Below are 18,488 nucleotides of genomic sequence, written 5' to 3' on the forward strand. Positions count from 1 at the left end.
TCTCTTCAGTGCTCAGAGCTCCACATTACCTGCATAGAAAGAGACAGTCTCTTCAGTGCTCAGAGCTCCACATTACCTGCATAGAAAGAGACAGTCTCTTCAGTGCTCAGAGCTCCACATTACCTGCATAGAAAGAGACAGTCTCTTCAGTGCTCCACATTACCCCCATAGATATTGATTATCTTTACAGAGGTCAGAGCTCCACATTACCCCATAGATATAGATGGTCTTTACAGAGGTCAGAGCTCCACATTACCCCATAGATATAGGTGGTCTTTACAGAGGTCAGAGCTCCACATTACCCCATAGATATAGGTGGTCTTTACAGAGGTCAGAGCTCCACATTACCCCATAGATATAGATGGTCTTTACAGAGGTCAGAGCTCCACATTACCCCATAGATATAGATGGTCTTTACAGAGGTCAGAGCTCCACATTACCCCATAGATATAGGTGGTCTTTACAGAGGTCAGAGCTCCACATTACCCCATAGATAAAGGTGGTCTTTACAGAGGTCAGAGCTCCACATTACCCCATAGATATAGGTGGTCTTTACAGAGGTCAGAGCTCCACATTACCCCATAGATATAGATGGTCTTTACAGTGCTCAGAGCTGCACATTACCCCCATAGGCATAGACGGCCATTACAGCGGACAGTGCTTGGATTACCCCCATAGACAAAATTCCCAACTTTCCCTCTTTAAGTGACCACTACTAGCAGCTTGCTGCTGCCTGGGGTCATCATGCCCTCCTCTTCCCTAGTATCATGCTCCAGAGCCTGCAAACTAGATTATTATTAGTCTTGTCTGATTAGTCAATGGTACTTCCTCTAATAACGTTTTCCAGGTCTTAATTCCCCATGTAGATATGCAAAGAAGGATGAGCAACATAAAACCAACAAATATCAAAAACCCGCTGGAAAACTGGAGAAGACTTATGACCAGGGCTTCAACTACTCATATGACAGACTCCCCATAGACAACATCACAAGAACCGCCCACCATGTAGACTCCCATGATTTCAAACCTATGAAACAGCACAAGCCCTGGTCTGTAGAAACGCACTATAAAGAAGAATCTGACCACAAACACAATGATAAGAAGAGTGGCTCATTTCATAATCATGGCGGCCATTCTGAAAAGTCCAAATATTCTTACGCAAAGCCTGACGAAAGACCTGCAGGGCACCACCACAGTGGTCACCACTTTCATAAGGAATATCAAGAAGACTGGAAGAAACAAAACCAAGGCAAACATAACCACAACCCCAACATTCCTGGACATGAAAATACATACAAGAAGTCTTTCAAAGAATCCGACAAGTATAAATGTAAGAACTCGGATAAACAAAAGGAAGACGCAAACTATGAACATTACTTAAAGAAGCGTGAGAAAGACACCAACAACAAGCGTTATCAGTCATCACAGAGACACAATGATCAGAAATCATGGACAGATGGTGACCACATACAACCTGACCTCCACAAAAATCACCAAGGACCCATTCAGCATTACTCACCAAAGGCTCACCACCAACGTGAAGATAAAGAGGGCAGAGATAGAGACCATCACCACAAACATGGTAAATCTAAGGGCGATCCCAGGAACTACCACCAGAAGTATGGCAAGGACCAACATGGAAATTACAGTGAAAAGAATAAACAAGCCAAGGACAGTGATGGGCATTACCAACATAAATATGACACACACCATCAGAAACATGGAGATGCCACTGATGGAGACTACCACCACAAGTATAACAATGACCACCATAAATATGACAGGGATAGAGACTACCACCACAAGCATGGAGAGGCCAATGACGGAGACTACCACCACAAGTATAATAAAGACCACCATAAGCATGGAGATGCCAATGATGGAGACAAAGACCACCACAAATATAACAAAGACTACTATAAACATGGAGATCCCAGGGATGGGTACTATCACCACAAGTATAAAGAGGGCAAGGATAAGCATGGAGATGGCAGGGATGGGGACCACCACAACAAGTACGACAAAGACCACCATAAACATGACAGGGATGGGGACTACCACCACAAGTATGACAAAGACCACCACAAACATGACAGGGATGGGGACTACCACCACAAATATAAAGAAGGCAAGGATAAGCTTAAAGATCACAGAGATGGAGACTACCACTACAAATATGATAAAGACCACCATAAACACGGAGATCACCACAAGTATAAAAAAGGGAAGGATAAGCATGGCAATGACAAACATGAAGAAGAGAGAAGACAGAGGGACTACCCCCACCATGAGCAGGACGACCATCATAATGCCCCCAGGCAGTACTAGATCTTCACCAGTCACAGTGATCTCCATGGTCTGGGGTGAGGTGGCATTTCACGGTCAGAAGACCTAAGACTCAGGAAGAGGCTGATGTGTTGCTTGTTGCCGTATTGCAGTCACACTCCTCTTATAGTTCTAGCTGTTTATGGTCATGTGACGTATTTTTTGACTTCCTTTGCTTAAAGGGATATAACACTGGTGACTGTGTGGATCTGATGTCCCATCCCTCACTCGGGTCCGTCCTACGTCGCAATCGTCCTCTCCAGTTTTCCATTTTGTTCTTAGGACTTTGCTGTGTTTTTGTCTTGTATTTTATTTTATTTTTGATCCTTTTTGTGCCAAGATGACGGAAAGTAGTTGTAGGATAGTAGCATTTCATACCAGTAACCTGTTCTAACAGCGGCAGAATATGGAAGTCTGGGTGCGGAGACATTCAAAGACGAGTGCAGACATGAAGGTGTACACCTCCATAGCGCCTACAGACCAGCTATGGATCACACACTCCAGATACTTTAATGTATGGCTGCTGTGGGCCGAGAAGACATGTTAGCTGGATAGTCTTGTGTACACAGGCGGTAAGGATGGACCCACAGGGCACGATCTGGGAAGGTCACTATTAGCCAGAAGAGGAGACATATCTGTCCTCCATGCTGCCCTTTCCTCCCTCTGTGCATCTCTTTATTTCACAGCTCTACTTCCTTCGTGTGTCGTCTTCCTTCACTCTTCTCCTTTCTTCCGCCATGCTTCCCCTTCCATCCGCCATGCTTCCCCTTCCATCCATCATGCTTCCTCTTCCTTCACTCTTCTCCTTTCTTCCGCCATGCTTCCTTTTCCTTCCCTCATGCTTCCCCTTCCATCCATCATGCTTCCCCTTCCATCCATCATGCTTCCCCTTCCATCCATCATGCTTCCCCTTCCATCCATCGTGCTTCCTCTTCCATCCATCGTGCTTCCTCTTCCTTCACTCCTCTCCTTTCTTCCATGATGCTCCCCCTTCCATCTGCCATGCTTCCTCTTCCTTCCCTCATGCTTCCCCTTCCATCCGCCATGCTTCCCCTTCCATCCGCCATGCTTTCCCTTCCATCCGCCATGCTTTCCCTTCCATCTGCCATGCTTTCCCTTCCATCCGCCATGCTTTCCTCTTCCTTCCCTCATGCTTTCCCTTCCATCCGCCATGCTTCCCCTTCCATCCGCCATGCTTTCCCTTCCATCCGCCATGCTTTCCTCTTCCTTCCCTCATGCTTTCCCTTCCATCTGCCATGCTTCCCCTTCCATCCGCCATGCTTTCCCTTCCATCCGCCATGCTTTCCCTTCCATCCGCCATGCTTTCCCTTCCATCCGCCATGCTTTCCCTTCCATCCGCCATGCTTTCCCTTCCATCCGCCATGCTTTCCCTTCCATCCGCCATGCTTTCCCTTCCATCCGCCATGCTTTCCCTTCCATCCGCCATGCTTTCCCTTTCATCCGCCATGCTTTCCCTTTCATCCGCCATGCTTCCCCTTCCATCCGTCATGCTTCCCCTTCTATCCATCATGCTTCCTCTTCCTTCACTCTTCTCCTTTCTTTCATCATGCTTCCCCTTCCATCCGTCATGCTTCCTGTTCCTTCCCTCATGCTTCCTGTTCCTTCCCTCATGCTTCCCCTTCCATCCGCCATGCTTTCCCTTCCATCCGCCATGCTTTCCCTTCCATCCGCCATGCTTTCCCTTCCATCCGCCATGCTTTCCCTTCCATCCGCCATGCTTCCCCTTCCATCCGCCATGCTTCCCCTTCCATCCGCCATGCTTTCCCTTCCATCCGCCATGCTTTCCCTTCCATCCGCCATGCTTTCCCTTCCATCCGCCATGCTTTCCCTTTCATCCGCCATGCTTCCCCTTCCATCCATCATGCTTCCCCTTCTATCCATCATGCTTCCTCTTCCTTCACTCTTCTCCTTTCTTTCATCATGCTTCCCCTTCTATCCATCATGCTTCCTCTTCCTTCCCTCATGCTTCCTGTTCCTTCCCTCATGCTTCCCCTTCCATCCGCCATGCTTTCCCTTCCATCCGCCATGCTTTCCCTTCCATCCGCCATGCTTTCCCTTCCATCCGCCATGCTTTCCCTTCCATCCGCCATGCTTTCCCTTCCATCCGCCATGCTTCCCCTTCCCTCCGCCATGGTTCCTGTTCCTTCCCTCATGCATCCCCTTCCATCTGCCATGCTTTCCCTTCCATCTGCCATGCGCATGCTTCCTCTTCCTTCACTCTCCTTCTTGCTTCCCCTTCCATCCGCGATGCTTCTCCTTCTATCCGCCATGCTTCCCCTTCCTTCCCTCATGCTTCCTGTTCTTCCTTTGTGCCTCTCCATCTTCCCTTTTCCTACCTCTTCCTTTGTGCTCCTTATACTAATTATACCTTTATGTTTCGCAATTGTTTAGGATTCTTCCTATACACTACTTCTTTACTGCACTGCATTTTCCTTTATATTTGTTCTTCTTTTCTGCTTCCTTTATGCTATTTTGTTTATAGTGCTTTCACCTTCATGACTCTTTACTTCCTTCCTACTTTCTTCTTCCTTCATATTGCTGTTTGCTTTATTACTTCTCCTGCCACATTTCTTCCTCCTTCTGTCTTTTCTGCTCCTTCCTTCATACTTGTCTTTCTTGCTTCTCCTTCCCTTTCCTGCTTCTCCTTCTTCCCTCCTTTCTTCTCCTTCATACTTCTGTCTTTCTTGTTTCTTCTTCCCTTCTCCTTCCCTTTCCCGCTCCTTCCTTCATATTTCTGTCTTTCTTGCTTCTTCCTTCCTTCCTTCCTTCATACTGCTGTCTTTATAATCTTGTTTCTTCTTCCCTTGTTCTTCCCTTTCCTGCTCCTTCCTTCATACTGCTGTCTTTATTTTCCCTCCACACTTCTTCCCTTGTTCTTCTCCTTCATACTGCTGTCTTTGTTTTATGCTTCTTCCTTCCTTCCTTCATACTGCTGTCTTTATAATCTTGTTTCTTCTTCCCTTGTTCTTCCCTTTCCTGCTCCTTCCTTCATACTGCTGTCTTTATTTTCCCTCCACACTTCTTCCCTTGTTCTTCTCCTTCATACTGCTGTCTTTATAATCTTGTTTCTTCTTCCCTTGTTCTTCCCTTTCCTGCTCCTTCCTTCATACTGCTGTCTTTATAATCTTGTTTCTTCTTCCCTTGTTCTTCCCTTTCCTGCTCCTTCCTTCATACTTCTGTCTTTGTTTTATGCTTCTTCCTTCCTTCTTCCTTCATACTGCTGTCTTTATAATCTTGTTTCTTCTTCCCTTGTTCTTCCCTTTCCTGCTCCTTCCTTCATACTGCTGTCTTTATTACTTCTCCCTCCGCACTTCTTCCCTTGTTCTTCTCCTACATTCTTTTGTCTTTCTTTACAAGCTTTATATAATCAGAAGAATCTCCCCATGATCCAGAAATAGCTACAAGGGACAATTGTATTCGGAAAGGCCGTGCAGATATTCTGCCTCCTCTGGCACAGCCACCTGTACCACCCACCTGACCAGAGGACGCACTCACTGCTTCTCTCCTCCTACATACACTGAGTTACGCTTAGGTTTTTTGTGTGTGTTTGATGCTGTTTGCTATTTTAATTTAACTCACTGAACTAAATGCACTTTTGAAATAAAATGTTAAAATGCTGCAGTTTCTGTCACTGTGGGGCGCTCCCTGCGCAAATTACTGTAGTGACAGGGGGTCTGCGGCACAAGGCAAGAAGTCAGAACGAGAACAGAGGAGTCTGGAAGAAGAGACAGAAGGAAAGGAAGAGGCAACATACAGTTCTAGAAGGAGGACAGAGGTCTCTGGAAGAGGGTAGGAGAATCTGGAGAAGAGTCAGAATAAGGAACTGAGGGGTCTGGGGGAGATGAAGGACCCCCGGAGGAAGAGATAGAGGGGTCTGGGGGAGATGAAGGACCCCCGGAGGAAGAGATAGAAGGGTCTGGGGGAGATGAAGGACCCCCGGAGGAAGAGATAGAAGGGTCTGGGGGAGATGAAGGACCCCCAGAGGAAGAGATAGAGGGTTCGGGGGGAGATAAATGACCCCCGGAGGAAGAGATAGAGGGTTCTGGGGGAGATGAAGGACCCCAGGAGGAAGAGAGAGAGGGGTCTGGGGGAGATGAAGGACCCCCGGAGGAAGAGATAGAAGGGTCTGGGGGAGATGAAGGACCCCCGGAGGAAGAAATAGAGGGTTCGGGGGGAGATAAATGACCCCCGGAGGAAGAGATAGAGGGTTCTGGGGGAGATGAAGGACTCCCGGAGGAAGAGATAGAGGGTTCTGGGGGAGATGAAGGACCCCCGGAGGAAGAGATAGAGGGGTCTGGGGGAGATGAAGGACCCCCGGAGGAAGAGAGAGAGGGTTCTGGGGGAGATGAAGGACCCCCGGAGGAAGAGAGAGAGGGGTCTGGGGGAGATGAAGGACCCCCGGAGGAAGAGATAGAGGGGTCTGGGGGAGATGAAGGACCCCCGAAGGTGGAAGAGATAGAGGGTTCTGGGGGAGATGAAGGACCCCGGGAGGAAGAGAGAGAGGGGTCTGGGGGAGATGAAGGACCCACGGAGGAAGAGAGAGAGGGGTCTGGGGGAGATGAAGGACCCACGGAGGAAGAGATAGACTGTTCTGGGGGAGATGAAGGACCCCCGGAGGAAGAGATAGAGGTTTCTGGGAGAGATGAAGGACCCCCGGAGGAAGAGAGAGGGGGGCCTGGGGGAGATGAAGGACCCACGAAGGAGCAGATAGAGGGGTCTGGGGGAGATGAAGGACCCCCGGAGGAAGAGAGATAGGGGTCAGGGGGAGATGAAGGACCCACGAAGGAGGAGATAGAGGGGTCTGGGGGAGATGAAGGATCCAGGGAGGAAGAGAGAGAGGGGTCTGGGGGAGATGAAGGACCCCCGGAGGAAGAGAGAGAGGGGTCTGGGGGAGATGAAGGACCCCCGGAGGAAGAGATAGAGGGGTCTGGGGGAGATGAAGGACCCCCGAAGGTGGAAGAGATAGAGGGTTCTGGGGTAGATAAAGGACCCCCGAAGGTGGAAAAGATAGAGGGTTCTGGGGGAGATGAAGGACCCCCGAAGGTGGAAGAGATAGAGGGTTCTGGGGGAGAGGAAGGACCCACGAAGGAGGAGATAGAGGGTTCTGGGGGAGATAAAGGACCCCCGGAGGAAGAGATAGAGGGTTCTGGGGGAGATGAAGGACCCCGGGAGGAAGAGAGAGAGGGGTCTGGGGGAGATGAAGGACCCACGGAGGAAGAGAGAGAGGGGTCTGGGGGAGATGAAGGACCCACGGAGGAAGAGATAGACTGTTCTGGGGGAGATGAAGGACCCCTGGAGAAAGAGATAGAGGTTTCTGGGAGAGATGAAGGACCCCCGGAGGAAGAGATAGAGGTTTCTGGGAGAGATGAAGGACCCCCGGAGGAAGAGAGAGGGGGGCCTGGGGGAGATGAAGGACCCACGAAGGAGCAGATAGAGGGGTCTGGGGGAGATGAAGGACCCCCGGAGGAAGAGAGATAGGGGTCAGGGGGAGATGAAGGACCCACGAAGGAGGAGATAGAGGGGTCTGGGGGAGATGAAGGATCCAGGGAGGAAGAGAGAGAGGGGTCTGGGGGAGATGAAGGATCCAGGGAGGAAGAGAGAGAGGGGTCTGGGGGAGATAAAGGACCCCCGGAGGAAGAGATAGAGGGGTCTGGGGGAGATGAAGGATCCAGGGAGGAAGAGATAGAGGGTTCTGGGGGAGATGAAGAAGGAAGAGATAGAGGGGTCTGGGGAAGATGAAGGACCCCCAGAGGAAGAGATAGAGGGGTCTGGGGGAGATGAAGGACCCCCGGAGGAAGAGATAGAGGGGTCTGGAGGAAGAGATAAAGGACCCCCGGAGGAACAGATAGAGGGGTCTGGGGGAGATGAAGGACCCCCAAAGGAAGAGATAGAGGGGTCTGGGGGAGATGAAGGATCCAGGGAGGAAGAGATAGAGGGGTCTGGGGGAGATGAAGGACCCCCAAAGGAAGAGATAGAGGGGTCTGGGGGAGATGAAGGATCCAGGGAGGAAGAGATAGAGGGGTCTGGGGGAGATGAGGGACCCCTGGAGGAGGAGGTAGAGGGTTCTGGGGAGATAAAGGACCCCCGTAGGAAGAGATAGAGAGGGGTCTGGAGGAAGACATAGAGGTATGCCTGCCATTGGGGGAGGGCCTCCTCCTGCGCCTCATTTATCGTGATTTACGCCTGCTCACAAATCCTGATCCACATCTACGTCTGCTGGGTGCAGGTTCGCCCCCCCCCCCCCCCCCCTTACAGGAGGAGTCTGGGGTTTGGGAGGGGGATGAAAGGGTTCTGGAGGGGGGATAAAGGAGTCTGGGAGGGGGATAGAGGAGTCTGGGGTTTATGAGGGGGATAGAGGAGTCTGGGAGGGGGGATAGAAGAGTCTGGAGGGGGGATAGAGTCGGGTTTGGGAGGGAGATAGAGGAGTCTGGGAGGGGGATAGAGGAGTCTGGACTGGGATAGAAGAGTCTGTGAGGGGGGATAGAGGAGTTTGCGAGGGGGATAGAGGAGTCTGGGAGGGGGATAGAGGAGTCTGGGAGGGGGATAGAGGAGTCTGGGAGGGGGATAGAGGCGTCTGGGATTTGGGAGGGGGATAGAGGAGTCTGGGGTTTGGGAGGAGTCTAGGAGTGGGATAGAGGAGTCTGGGGTTTGGTTTGGGAGGGGGATAGAGGGGTCTGGGGTCTGGGAGGGGGATAGAGGGGTTTGGGAGGGGGATAGGGGGGTCTGGGGTTTGGGAGGGGGATAGAGAAATCTGGGGTTTGGGAGGGGTCTGGAGGGGGATAGAGGATGCTAGGAGGAGGATAGAGGAGTCTGGGGTTTGGGAGGGGGATAGAAGGGGGATAGAGGAGTCGGGTTTGGGAGGGGGATAGAGGAGTCTGGGGTTTGAGAGGGGTCTGGAGGGGATAGAGGAGTCTGGAGGGGGATAGAGGGGTCTGGGGTTTAGAAGGAATCTAGGAGGGTGAATAGAGGAGTCTGGGAGGGGGATAGAGAAGTCTGGGAGAAGGATAGAGGGGTCTGGGGTTTGGGAGGGGGATAGAGGAGTCTGGGGTTTGGGAGGGGGATAGAGGGGTCTGGGAGGGGGATAGAAGGGGGATAGAGGAGTCGGGTTTGGGAGGGGGATAGAGGGGTCTGGGAGGGGGATAGAAGGGAGATAGAGGAGTCGGGTTTGGGAGGGGGATAGAGGAGTCTGGGGTTTGGGAGGGGGATAGAGGGGTCTGGGAGGGGGATAGGAGGGGGATAGAGGAGTCGGGTTTGGGAGGGGGATAGAGGAGTCTGGGGTTTGAGAGGGGTCTGGAGGGGATAGAGGAGTCTGGAGAGGGATAGAGGGGTCTGGGGTTTGGGAGGGGGATAGAGGGGTCTGGGGTTTGGGAGGGGGATAGAGGGGTCTGGGGTTTAGAAGGAATCTAGGAGGGTGAATAGAGGAGTCTGGGAGGGGGATAGAGAAGTCTGGGAGAAGGATAGAGGGGTCTGGGGTTTGGGAGGGGGGATAGAGGGGTTTGGGAGGGGGATAGAGGAGTCTGGAGTTTGGGAGGAGTCTAGGAGGGGGATAGAGGGGTCTGGTTTAGGAGGAGTCTAGGAGGGGGATAGAGGGGTCTGGGGTTTGGGAGGGAGATAGAGGAGTCGGGTTTGGGAGGGGATAGAGGAGTCTGGGGTTTGGGAGGGGGATAGAGGAGTCGGGTTTGGGAGGGGATAGAGGAGTCTGGGGTTTGGGAGGGGGATAGAGGAGTCTGGGGTTTGGGAGGGGATAGAGGAGTCGGGTTTGGGAGGGGATAGAGGAGTCGGGTTTGGGAGGGGATAGAGGAGTCGGGTTTGGGAGGGGGATAGAGGAGTCTGAGGTTTGGGAGGGGGATAGAGGAGTCTGAGGTTTGGGAGGGGGATAGAGGAGTCTGGGGTTTGGGAGGGGGATAGAGGAGTCGGGGGATAGAGGAGTCTGGGGTTTGGGAGGGGGATAGAGGAGTCTGGGGTTTGGGAGGAGTCTAGGAGGGGGATAGAGGAGTCTGGGGTTTGGGAGGGGGATAGAGGGGTCTGGGAGGGGGATAGAAGGGGGATAGAGGAGTCGGGTTTGGAAGGGGGATAGAGGAGTCTGGGGTTTGAGAGGGGTCTGGAGGGGGATAGAGGGGTCTGGGGTTTAGAAGGAATCTAGGAGGGTGAATAGAGGAGTCTGGGAGGGGGATAGAGAAGTCTGGGAGAAGGATAGAGGGGTCTGGGGTTTGGGAGGGGGATAGAGGGGTCTGGGGTTTGGGAGGGAGATAGAGGAGTCTGGGGTTTGGGAGGGAGATAGAGGAGTCTGGGGTTTGGGAGGGGGATAGAGGAGTCTGGGGTTTGGGAGGGGGATAGAGGAGTCTGGGGTTTGGGAGGAGATAGAGGAGTCGGGTTTGGGAGGGGGATAGAGGAGTCTGGGGTTTGGGAGGAGTCTAGGAGGGGGATAGAGGAGTCTGAGGTTTGGGTAGGGGATAGAGGAGTCTGAGGTTTGGGAGGAGTCTAGGAGGGGGATAGAGGAGTCTGAGGTTTGGGAGGGGGATAGAGGAGTCTGAGGTTTGGGAGGAGTCTAGGAGGGGGATAGAGGAGTCTGAGGTTTGGGAGGGGGATAGAGGAGTCTGAGGTTTGGGAGGGGGATAGAGGAGTCTGAGGTTTGGGAGGGGGATAGAGGGGGGGGAAAGAGGAGTCTGGGGTTTGGGGTTTGGGAGGGGGATAGAGGGGTCTGGGGTTTGGAAGGGGGATAGAGGGGTTTGGGAGGGGGATAGAGGAGTCTGGGGTTTGGGAGGAGGATAGAGGAGGGATAGAGGAGTCTAGGGGTTTGGGAGGGGAATAGAGGAGTCTAGGGGTTTGGGGGGATAGAGGAGTCTAGGGTTTGGGGGGGATAGAGGAGTCTGGAGTTTGGGGAGGGTAGAGGAGACTGGAGTTTGGGGGGATAGAGGAGTCTGGGGTTTGGGAGGAGTCTAGGAGGGGGATAGAGGAGTCTGGGGTTTGGGAGGGGGATAGAGGAGTCTGGGGTTTGGGAGGGGGATAGAGGAGTCTGGGGTTTGGGAGGGGGATAGAGGAGTCTGGGGTTTGGGAGGGGGATAGAGGAGTCTGGGGTTTGGGAGGGGGATAGAGGAGTCTGGGGTTTGGGAGGAGTCTAGGAGGGGGATAGAGGGGGGATAGAGGAGTCGGGTTTGGGAGGGGGATAGAGTGGGGATAGAGGAGTCGGGTTTGGGAGGGGGATAGAGTGGGGAAAGAGGAGTCTGGGGTTTGGGAGGGGGATAGAGGGGTCTGGGGTTTGGGAGGGGGATAGAGGAGTCTGGGGTTTGGGAGGGGGATAGAGGGAGGATAGAGGAGTCTGGGGTTTGGGAGGGGGATAGAGGGGTTTGGGAGGGGGATAGAGGAGTCTGCGGTTTGGGAGGGGGATAAAGGGGTTTGGGAGGGGGATAGAGGAGGGATAGAGGAGTCTAGGGGTTTGGGAGGGGGATAGAGGAGTCTAGGGGTTTGGGAGGGGGATAGAGGAGTCTAGGGTTTGGGGGGGATAGAGGAGTTTGGGGAGGGGGATAGAGGAGTCTAGGGGTTTGGGGGGGATAGAGGAGTCTAGGGTTTGGGAGGGGGATAGAGGAGACTGGAGTTTGGGGGGGTAGAGGAGTCTGGGGTTTGGGAGGAGTCTAGGAGGGGGATAGAGGATGCTAGGAGGGGGATAGAGGAGTCTGGGGTTTGGGAGGAGTCTAGGAGGGGGATAGAGGAGTCTGGGGTTTGGGAGGGGGATAGAGGGGTCTGGGAGGGGGATAGAAGGGGGATAGAGGAGTCGGGTTTGGGAGAGGGATAGAGGAGTCTGGGGTTTGAGAGGGGTCTGGAGGGGATAGAGGAGTCTGGAGGGGGATAGAGGAGTCTGGGGTTTGGGAGGAGTCTAGGAGGGGGATAGAGGAGTCTGGGGTTTGGGAGGGGGATAGAGGAGTCTGGAGGGGGATAGAGGGGTCTGGGGTTTGGGAGGGGGATAGAGGGGTCTGGGGTTTAGAAGGAATCTAGGAGGGTGAATAGAGGAGTCTGGGAGGGGGATAGAGAAGTCTGGGAGAAGGATAGAGGGGTCTGGGGTTTGGGAGGGGGATAGAGGAGTCTGGGGTTTGGGAGGAGTCTAGGAGGGGGATAGAGGGGTCTGGGGTTTGGGAGGGGGATAGAGGAGTCTGGGGTTTGGGAGGGGGATAGAGGAGTCTGGGGTTTGGGAGGAGTCTAGGAGGGGGATAGAGGGGTCTGGGGTTTAGGAGGGGGATAGAGGAGTCTGGGGTTTGGGAGGGGGATAGAGGAGTCTGGGGTTTGGGAGGGGATAGAGGAGTCGGGTTTGGGAGGGGGATAGAGGAGTCTGGGGTTTGGGAGGGGGATAGAGGAGTCTGAGGTTTGGGAGGGGGATAGAGGAGTCTGAGGTTTGGGAGGGGGATAGAGGAGTCTGAGGTTTGGGAGGGGGATAGAGGGGGGAAAGAGGAGTCTGGGGTTTGGGAGGGGGATAGAGGGGTCTGGGGTTTGGGAGGGGGATAGAGGGGTCTGGGGTTTGGGAGGGGGATAGAGGAGTCTGGGGTTTGGGAGGGGGATAGAGGGGGGATAGAGGGGTCTGGGGTTTGGGAGGGGGATAGAGGAGTCTGGGGTTTGGGAGGGGGATAGAGGGGTTAGGGAGGGGGATAGAGGAGTCTGGGGTTTGGGAGGGGGATAGAGGAGTCTGGGGTTTGGGAGGGGGATAGAGGGGTTAGGGAGGGGGATAGAGGAGTCTGGGGTTTGGGAGGGGAATAGAGGAGTCTAGGGGTTTGAGGGGATAGAGGAGTCTGGAGTTTGGGGGGGATAGAGGAGACTGGAGTTTGGGGGGATAGAGGAGTCTGGGGTTTAGGAGGAGTCTAGGAGGGGGATAGAGGAGTCTGGGGTTTGGGAGGGGGATAGAGGAGTCTGGGGTTTGGGAGGGGGATAGAGGAGTCTGGGGTTTGGGAGGGGGATAGAGGAGTCTGGGGTTTGGGAGGAGTCTAGGAGGGGGATAGAGGAGTCTGAGGTTTGGGAGGGGGAAAGAGGGGTCTGGGGTTTGGGAGGGGGATAGAGGGGTCTGGGGTTTGGGAGGGGGATAGAGGAGTCTGGGGTTTGGGAGGGGGATAGAGGAGTCTGGGATTTGGGAGGGGGATAGAGGAGTCTGGGATTTGGGAGGGGGATAGAGGGGATAGAGGAGTCTGGGGTTTGGGAGGGGGATAGAGGGGATAGAGGAGTCTGGGGTTTGGGAGGAGTCTAGGAGTGGGATAGAGGAGTCTGAGGTTTGGGAGGGGGATAGAGGAGTCTGGGGTTTGGGAGGAGTCTAGGAGGGGGATAGAGGAGTCTGGGGTTTGGGAGGGGGATAGAGGAGTCTGAGGTTTGGGAGGGGGATAGAGGAGTCTGGGGTTTGGGAGGAGTCTAGGAGGGGGATAGAGAAGTCTGGGGTTTGGGAGGGGGATAGAGGAGTCTGGGGTTTGGGAGGAGTCTAGGAGGGGGATAGAGGAGTCTGGGGTTTGGGAGGGGGAAAGAGGGGTCTGGGGTTTGGGAGGGGGATAGAGGGGTCTGGGGTTTGGGAGGGGGATAGAGGAGTCTGGGGTTTGGGAGGGGGATAGAGGGGTCTGGGGTTTGGGAGGGGGATAGAGGAGTCTGGGGTTTGGGAGGGGGATAGAGGGAGGATAGAGGAGTCTGGGGTTTGGGAGGGGGATAGAGGGGTTTGGGAGGGGGATAGAGGAGTCTGCGGTTTGGGAGGGGGATAAAGGGGTTTGGGAGGGGGATAGAGGAGGGATAGAGGAGTCTAGGGGTTTGGGAGGGGGATAGAGGAGTCTAGGGGTTTGGGGGGGGATAGAGGAGTCTAGGGTTTGGGGGGGATAGAGGAGTTTGGGGAGGGGGATAGAGGAGTCTAGGGGTTTGGGGGGGATAGAGGAGTCTAGGGTTTGGGGGGGATAGAGGAGACTGGAGTTTGGGGGGGTAGAGGAGTCTGGGGTTTGGGAGGAGTCTAGGAGGGGGATAGAGGATGCTAGGAGGGGGATAGAGGAGTCTGGGGTTTGGGAGGAGTCTAGGAGGGGGATAGAGGAGTCTGGGGTTTGGGAGGGGGATAGAGGGGTCTGGGAGGGGGATAGAAGGGGGATAGAGGAGTCGGGTTTGGGAGAGGGATAGAGGAGTCTGGGGTTTGAGAGGGGTCTGGAGGGGATAGAGGAGTCTGGAGGGGGATAGAGGAGTCTGGGGTTTGGGAGGAGTCTAGGAGGGGGATAGAGGAGTCTGGGGTTTGGGAGGGGGATAGAGGAGTCTGGAGGGGGATAGAGGGGTCTGGGGTTTGGGAGGGGGATAGAGGGGTCTGGGGTTTAGAAGGAATCTAGGAGGGTGAATAGAGGAGTCTGGGAGGGGGATAGAGAAGTCTGGGAGAAGGATAGAGGGGTCTGGGGTTTGGGAGGGGGATAGAGGAGTCTGGGGTTTGGGAGGAGTCTAGGAGGGGGATAGAGGGGTCTGGGGTTTGGGAGGGGGATAGAGGAGTCTGGGGTTTGGGAGGGGGATAGAGGAGTCTGGGGTTTGGGAGGAGTCTAGGAGGGGGATAGAGGGGTCTGGGGTTTAGGAGGGGGATAGAGGAGTCTGGGGTTTGGGAGGGGGATAGAGGAGTCTGGGGTTTGGGAGGGGATAGAGGAGTCGGGTTTGGGAGGGGGATAGAGGAGTCTGGGGTTTGGGAGGGGGATAGAAGAGTCTGAGGTTTGGGAGGGGGATAGAGGAGTCTGAGGTTTGGGAGGGGGATAGAGGAGTCTGAGGTTTGGGAGGGGGATAGAGGGGGGAAAGAGGAGTCTGGGGTTTGGGAGGGGGATAGAGGGGTCTGGGGTTTGGGAGGGGGATAGAGGGGTCTGGGGTTTGGGAGGGGGATAGAGGAGTCTGGGGTTTGGGAGGGGGATAGAGGGGGGATAGAGGGGTCTGGGGTTTGGGAGGGGGATAGAGGAGTCTGGGGTTTGGGAGGGGGATAGAGGGGTTAGGGAGGGGGATAGAGGAGTCTGGGGTTTGGGAGGGGGATAGAGGAGTCTGGGGTTTGGGAGGGGGATAGAGGGGTTAGGGAGGGGGATAGAGGAGTCTGGGGTTTGGGAGGGGAATAGAGGAGTCTAGGGGTTTGAGGGGATAGAGGAGTCTGGAGTTTGGGGGGGATAGAGGAGACTGGAGTTTGGGGGGATAGAGGAGTCTGGGGTTTAGGAGGAGTCTAGGAGGGGGATAGAGGAGTCTGGGGTTTGGGAGGGGGATAGAGGAGTCTGGGGTTTGGGAGGGGGATAGAGGAGTCTGGGGTTTGGGAGGGGGATAGAGGAGTCTGGGGTTTGGGAGGAGTCTAGGAGGGGGATAGAGGAGTCTGAGGTTTGGGAGGGGGAAAGAGGGGTCTGGGGTTTGGGAGGGGGATAGAGGGGTCTGGGGTTTGGGAGGGGGATAGAGGAGTCTGGGGTTTGGGAGGGGGATAGAGGAGTCTGGGATTTGGGAGGGGGATAGAGGAGTCTGGGATTTGGGAGGGGGATAGAGGGGATAGAGGAGTCTGGGGTTTGGGAGGGGGATAGAGGGGATAGAGGAGTCTGGGGTTTGGGAGGAGTCTAGGAGTGGGATAGAGGAGTCTGAGGTTTGGGAGGGGGATAGAGGAGTCTGGGGTTTGGGAGGAGTCTAGGAGGGGGATAGAGGAGTCTGGGGTTTGGGAGTGGGATAGAGGAGTCTGAGGTTTGGGAGGGGGATAGAGGAGTCTGGGGTTTGGGAGGAGTCTAGGAGGGGGATAGAGAAGTCTGGGGTTTGGGAGGGGGATAGAGGAGTCTGGGGTTTGGGAGGAGTCTAGGAGGGGGATAGAGGAGTCTGGGGTTTGGGAGGGGGAAAGAGGGGTCTGGGGTTTGGGAGGGGGATAGAGGGGTCTGGGGTTTGGGAGGGGGATAGAGGAGTCTGGGGTTTGGGAGGGGGATAGAGGAGTCTGGGGTTTGGGAGGGGGATAGAGGAGTCTGGGATTTGGGAGGGGGATAGAGGAGTCTGGGATTTGGGAGGGGGATAGAGGGGATAGAGGAGTCTGGGGTTTGGGAGGGGGATAGAGGGGATAGAGGAGTCTGGGGTTTGGGAGGGGGATAGAGGAGTCTGGGGTTTGGGAGGAGTCTAGGAGGGGGATAGAGGAGTCTGGGGTTTGGGAGTGGGATAGAGGAGTCTGAGGTTTGGGAGGGGGATAGAGGAGTCTGGGGTTTGGGAGGAGTCTAGGAGGGGGATAGAGGAGTCTGGGGTTTGGGAGGGGGATAGAGGAGTCTGGGGTTTGGGAGGAGTCTAGGAGGGGGATAGAGGGGGGATAGAGGAGTCGGGTTTGGGAGGGGGATAGAGGGGGGATAGAGGAGTCGGGTTTGGGAGGGGGATAGAGTGGGGAAAGAGGAGTCTGGGGTTTGGGAGGGGGATAGAGGGGTCTGGGGTTTGGGAGGGGGATAGAGGAGTCTGGGGTTTGGGAGGGGGATAGAGGGAGGATAGAGGAGTCTGGGGTTTGGGAGGGGGATAGAGGGGTTTGGGAGGGGGATAGAGGAGTCTGCGGTTTGGGAGGGGGATAAAGGGGTTTGGGAGGGGGATAGAGGAGGGATAGAGGAGTCTAGGGGTTTGGGAGGGGGATAGAGGAGTCTAGGGGTTTGGGGGGGGATAGAGGAGTCTAGGGTTTGGGGGGGATAGAGGAGTTTGGGGAGGGGGATAGAGGAGTCTAGGGGTTTGGGGGGGATAGAGGAGTCTAGGGTTTGGGGGGGATAGAGGAGACTGGAGTTTGGGGGGGTAGAGGAGTCTGGGGTTTGGGAGGAGTCTAGGAGGGGGATAGAGGATGCTAGGAGGGGGATAGAGGAGTCTGGGGTTTGGGAGGAGTCTAGGAGGGGGATAGAGGATGCTAGGAGGGGGATAGAGGAGTCTGGGGTTTGGGAGGGGGATAGAGGAGTCTGGGGTTTGGGAGGGGGATAGAGGAGTCTGGGGTTTGGGAGGGGATAGAGGAGTCGGGTTTGGGAGGGGGATAGAGGAGTCTGGGGTTTGGGAGGGGGATAGAAGAGTCTGAGGTTTGGGAGGGGGATAGAGGAGTCTGAGGTTTGGGAGGGGGATAGAGGAGTCTGAGGTTTGGGAGGGGGATAGAGGGGGGAAAGAGGAGTCTGGGGTTTGGGAGGGGGATAGAGGGGTCTGGGGTTTGGGAGGGGGATAGAGGAGTCTGGGGTTTGGGAGGGGGATAGAGGAGTCTGGGGTTTGGGAGGGGGATAGAGGGGTTAGGGAGGGGGATAGAGGAGTCTGGGGTTTGGGAGGGGGATAGAGGAGTCTGGGGTTTGGGAGGGGGATAGAGGAGTCTGGGGTTTGGGAGGGGAATAGAGGAGTCTAGGGGTTTGAGGGGATAGAGGAGTCTGGAGTTTGGGGGGGATAGAGGAGACTGGAGTTTGGGGGGATAGAGGAGTCTGGGGTTTGGGAGGGGGATAGAGGAGTCTGGGGTTTGGGAGGGGGATAGAGGAGTCTGGGGTTTGGGAGGAGTCTAGGAGGGGGATAGAGGAGTCTGAGGTTTGGGAGGGGGAAAGAGGGGTCTGGGGTTTGGGAGGGGGATAGAGGAGTCTGGGGTTTGGGAGGGGGATAGAGGAGTCTGGGGTTTGGGAGGAGTCTAGGAGGGGGATAGAGGAGTCTGAGGTTTGGGAGGGGGAAAGAGGGGTCTGGGGTTTGGGAGGGGGATAGAGGGGTCTGGGGTTTGGGAGGGGGATAGAGGAGTCTGGGGTTTGGGAGGGGGATAGAGGAGTCTGGGGTTTGGGAGGGGGATAGAGGAGTCTGGGATTTGGAAGGGGGATAGAGGAGTCTGGGATTTGGGAGGGGGATAGAGGGGATAGAGGAGTCTGGGGTTTGGGAGGGGGATAGAGGGGATAGAGGAGTCTGGGGTTTGGGAGGAGTCTAGGAGTGGGATAGAGGAGTCTGAGGTTTGGGAGGGGGATAGAGGAGTCTGGGGTTTGGGAGGGGGATAGAGGAGTCTGGGGTTTGGGAGGGGGATAGAGGGGATAGAGGGGTCTGGGGTGAAAAAGGTCTGGAGAACAGGTGGGCGGTGTCAATGAGAAACACTTGTAGCTCCTCCCTATGAGCGGCGATCCCTGCTCTCTGATTGGTTGCTCTGGCTCCCGTGTTTACATGCGGTGACTTCCGCCTCTCGGGCGGATGGCGTGACAGTG

At 55.0% G+C, this 18,488-nt stretch overlaps 1 protein-coding gene across 4 annotated transcripts in view; it reads left to right on the plus strand.

Moving 5' to 3' along the window:
* PBXIP1 (PBX homeobox interacting protein 1) overlaps window positions 1–3,125 on the plus strand; it is a 45,973-nt gene extending 42,848 nt beyond the window's left edge. For 3 of the 4 annotated variants that reach the window (XM_069951336.1, XM_069951339.1, XM_069951337.1), the window contains one exon: window positions 867–3,125. In XM_069951336.1, coding sequence (XP_069807437.1) covers window positions 867–2,328 — 1,462 coding nt within the window. In that variant the 3' untranslated portion in view covers window positions 2,329–3,125. Of the gene's footprint in view, window positions 1–847 lie in introns of all 4 variants that reach the window. The other variant, XM_069951340.1, reaches the window with a different exon arrangement.
* The last annotated feature ends 15,363 nt before the right edge of the window (window positions 3,126–18,488 follow it).

This window comes from Dendropsophus ebraccatus, chromosome 13 (assembly GCF_027789765.1).
Source record: "Dendropsophus ebraccatus isolate aDenEbr1 chromosome 13, aDenEbr1.pat, whole genome shotgun sequence".
Classification (NCBI taxonomy): domain Eukaryota; kingdom Metazoa; phylum Chordata; class Amphibia; order Anura; family Hylidae; genus Dendropsophus; species Dendropsophus ebraccatus.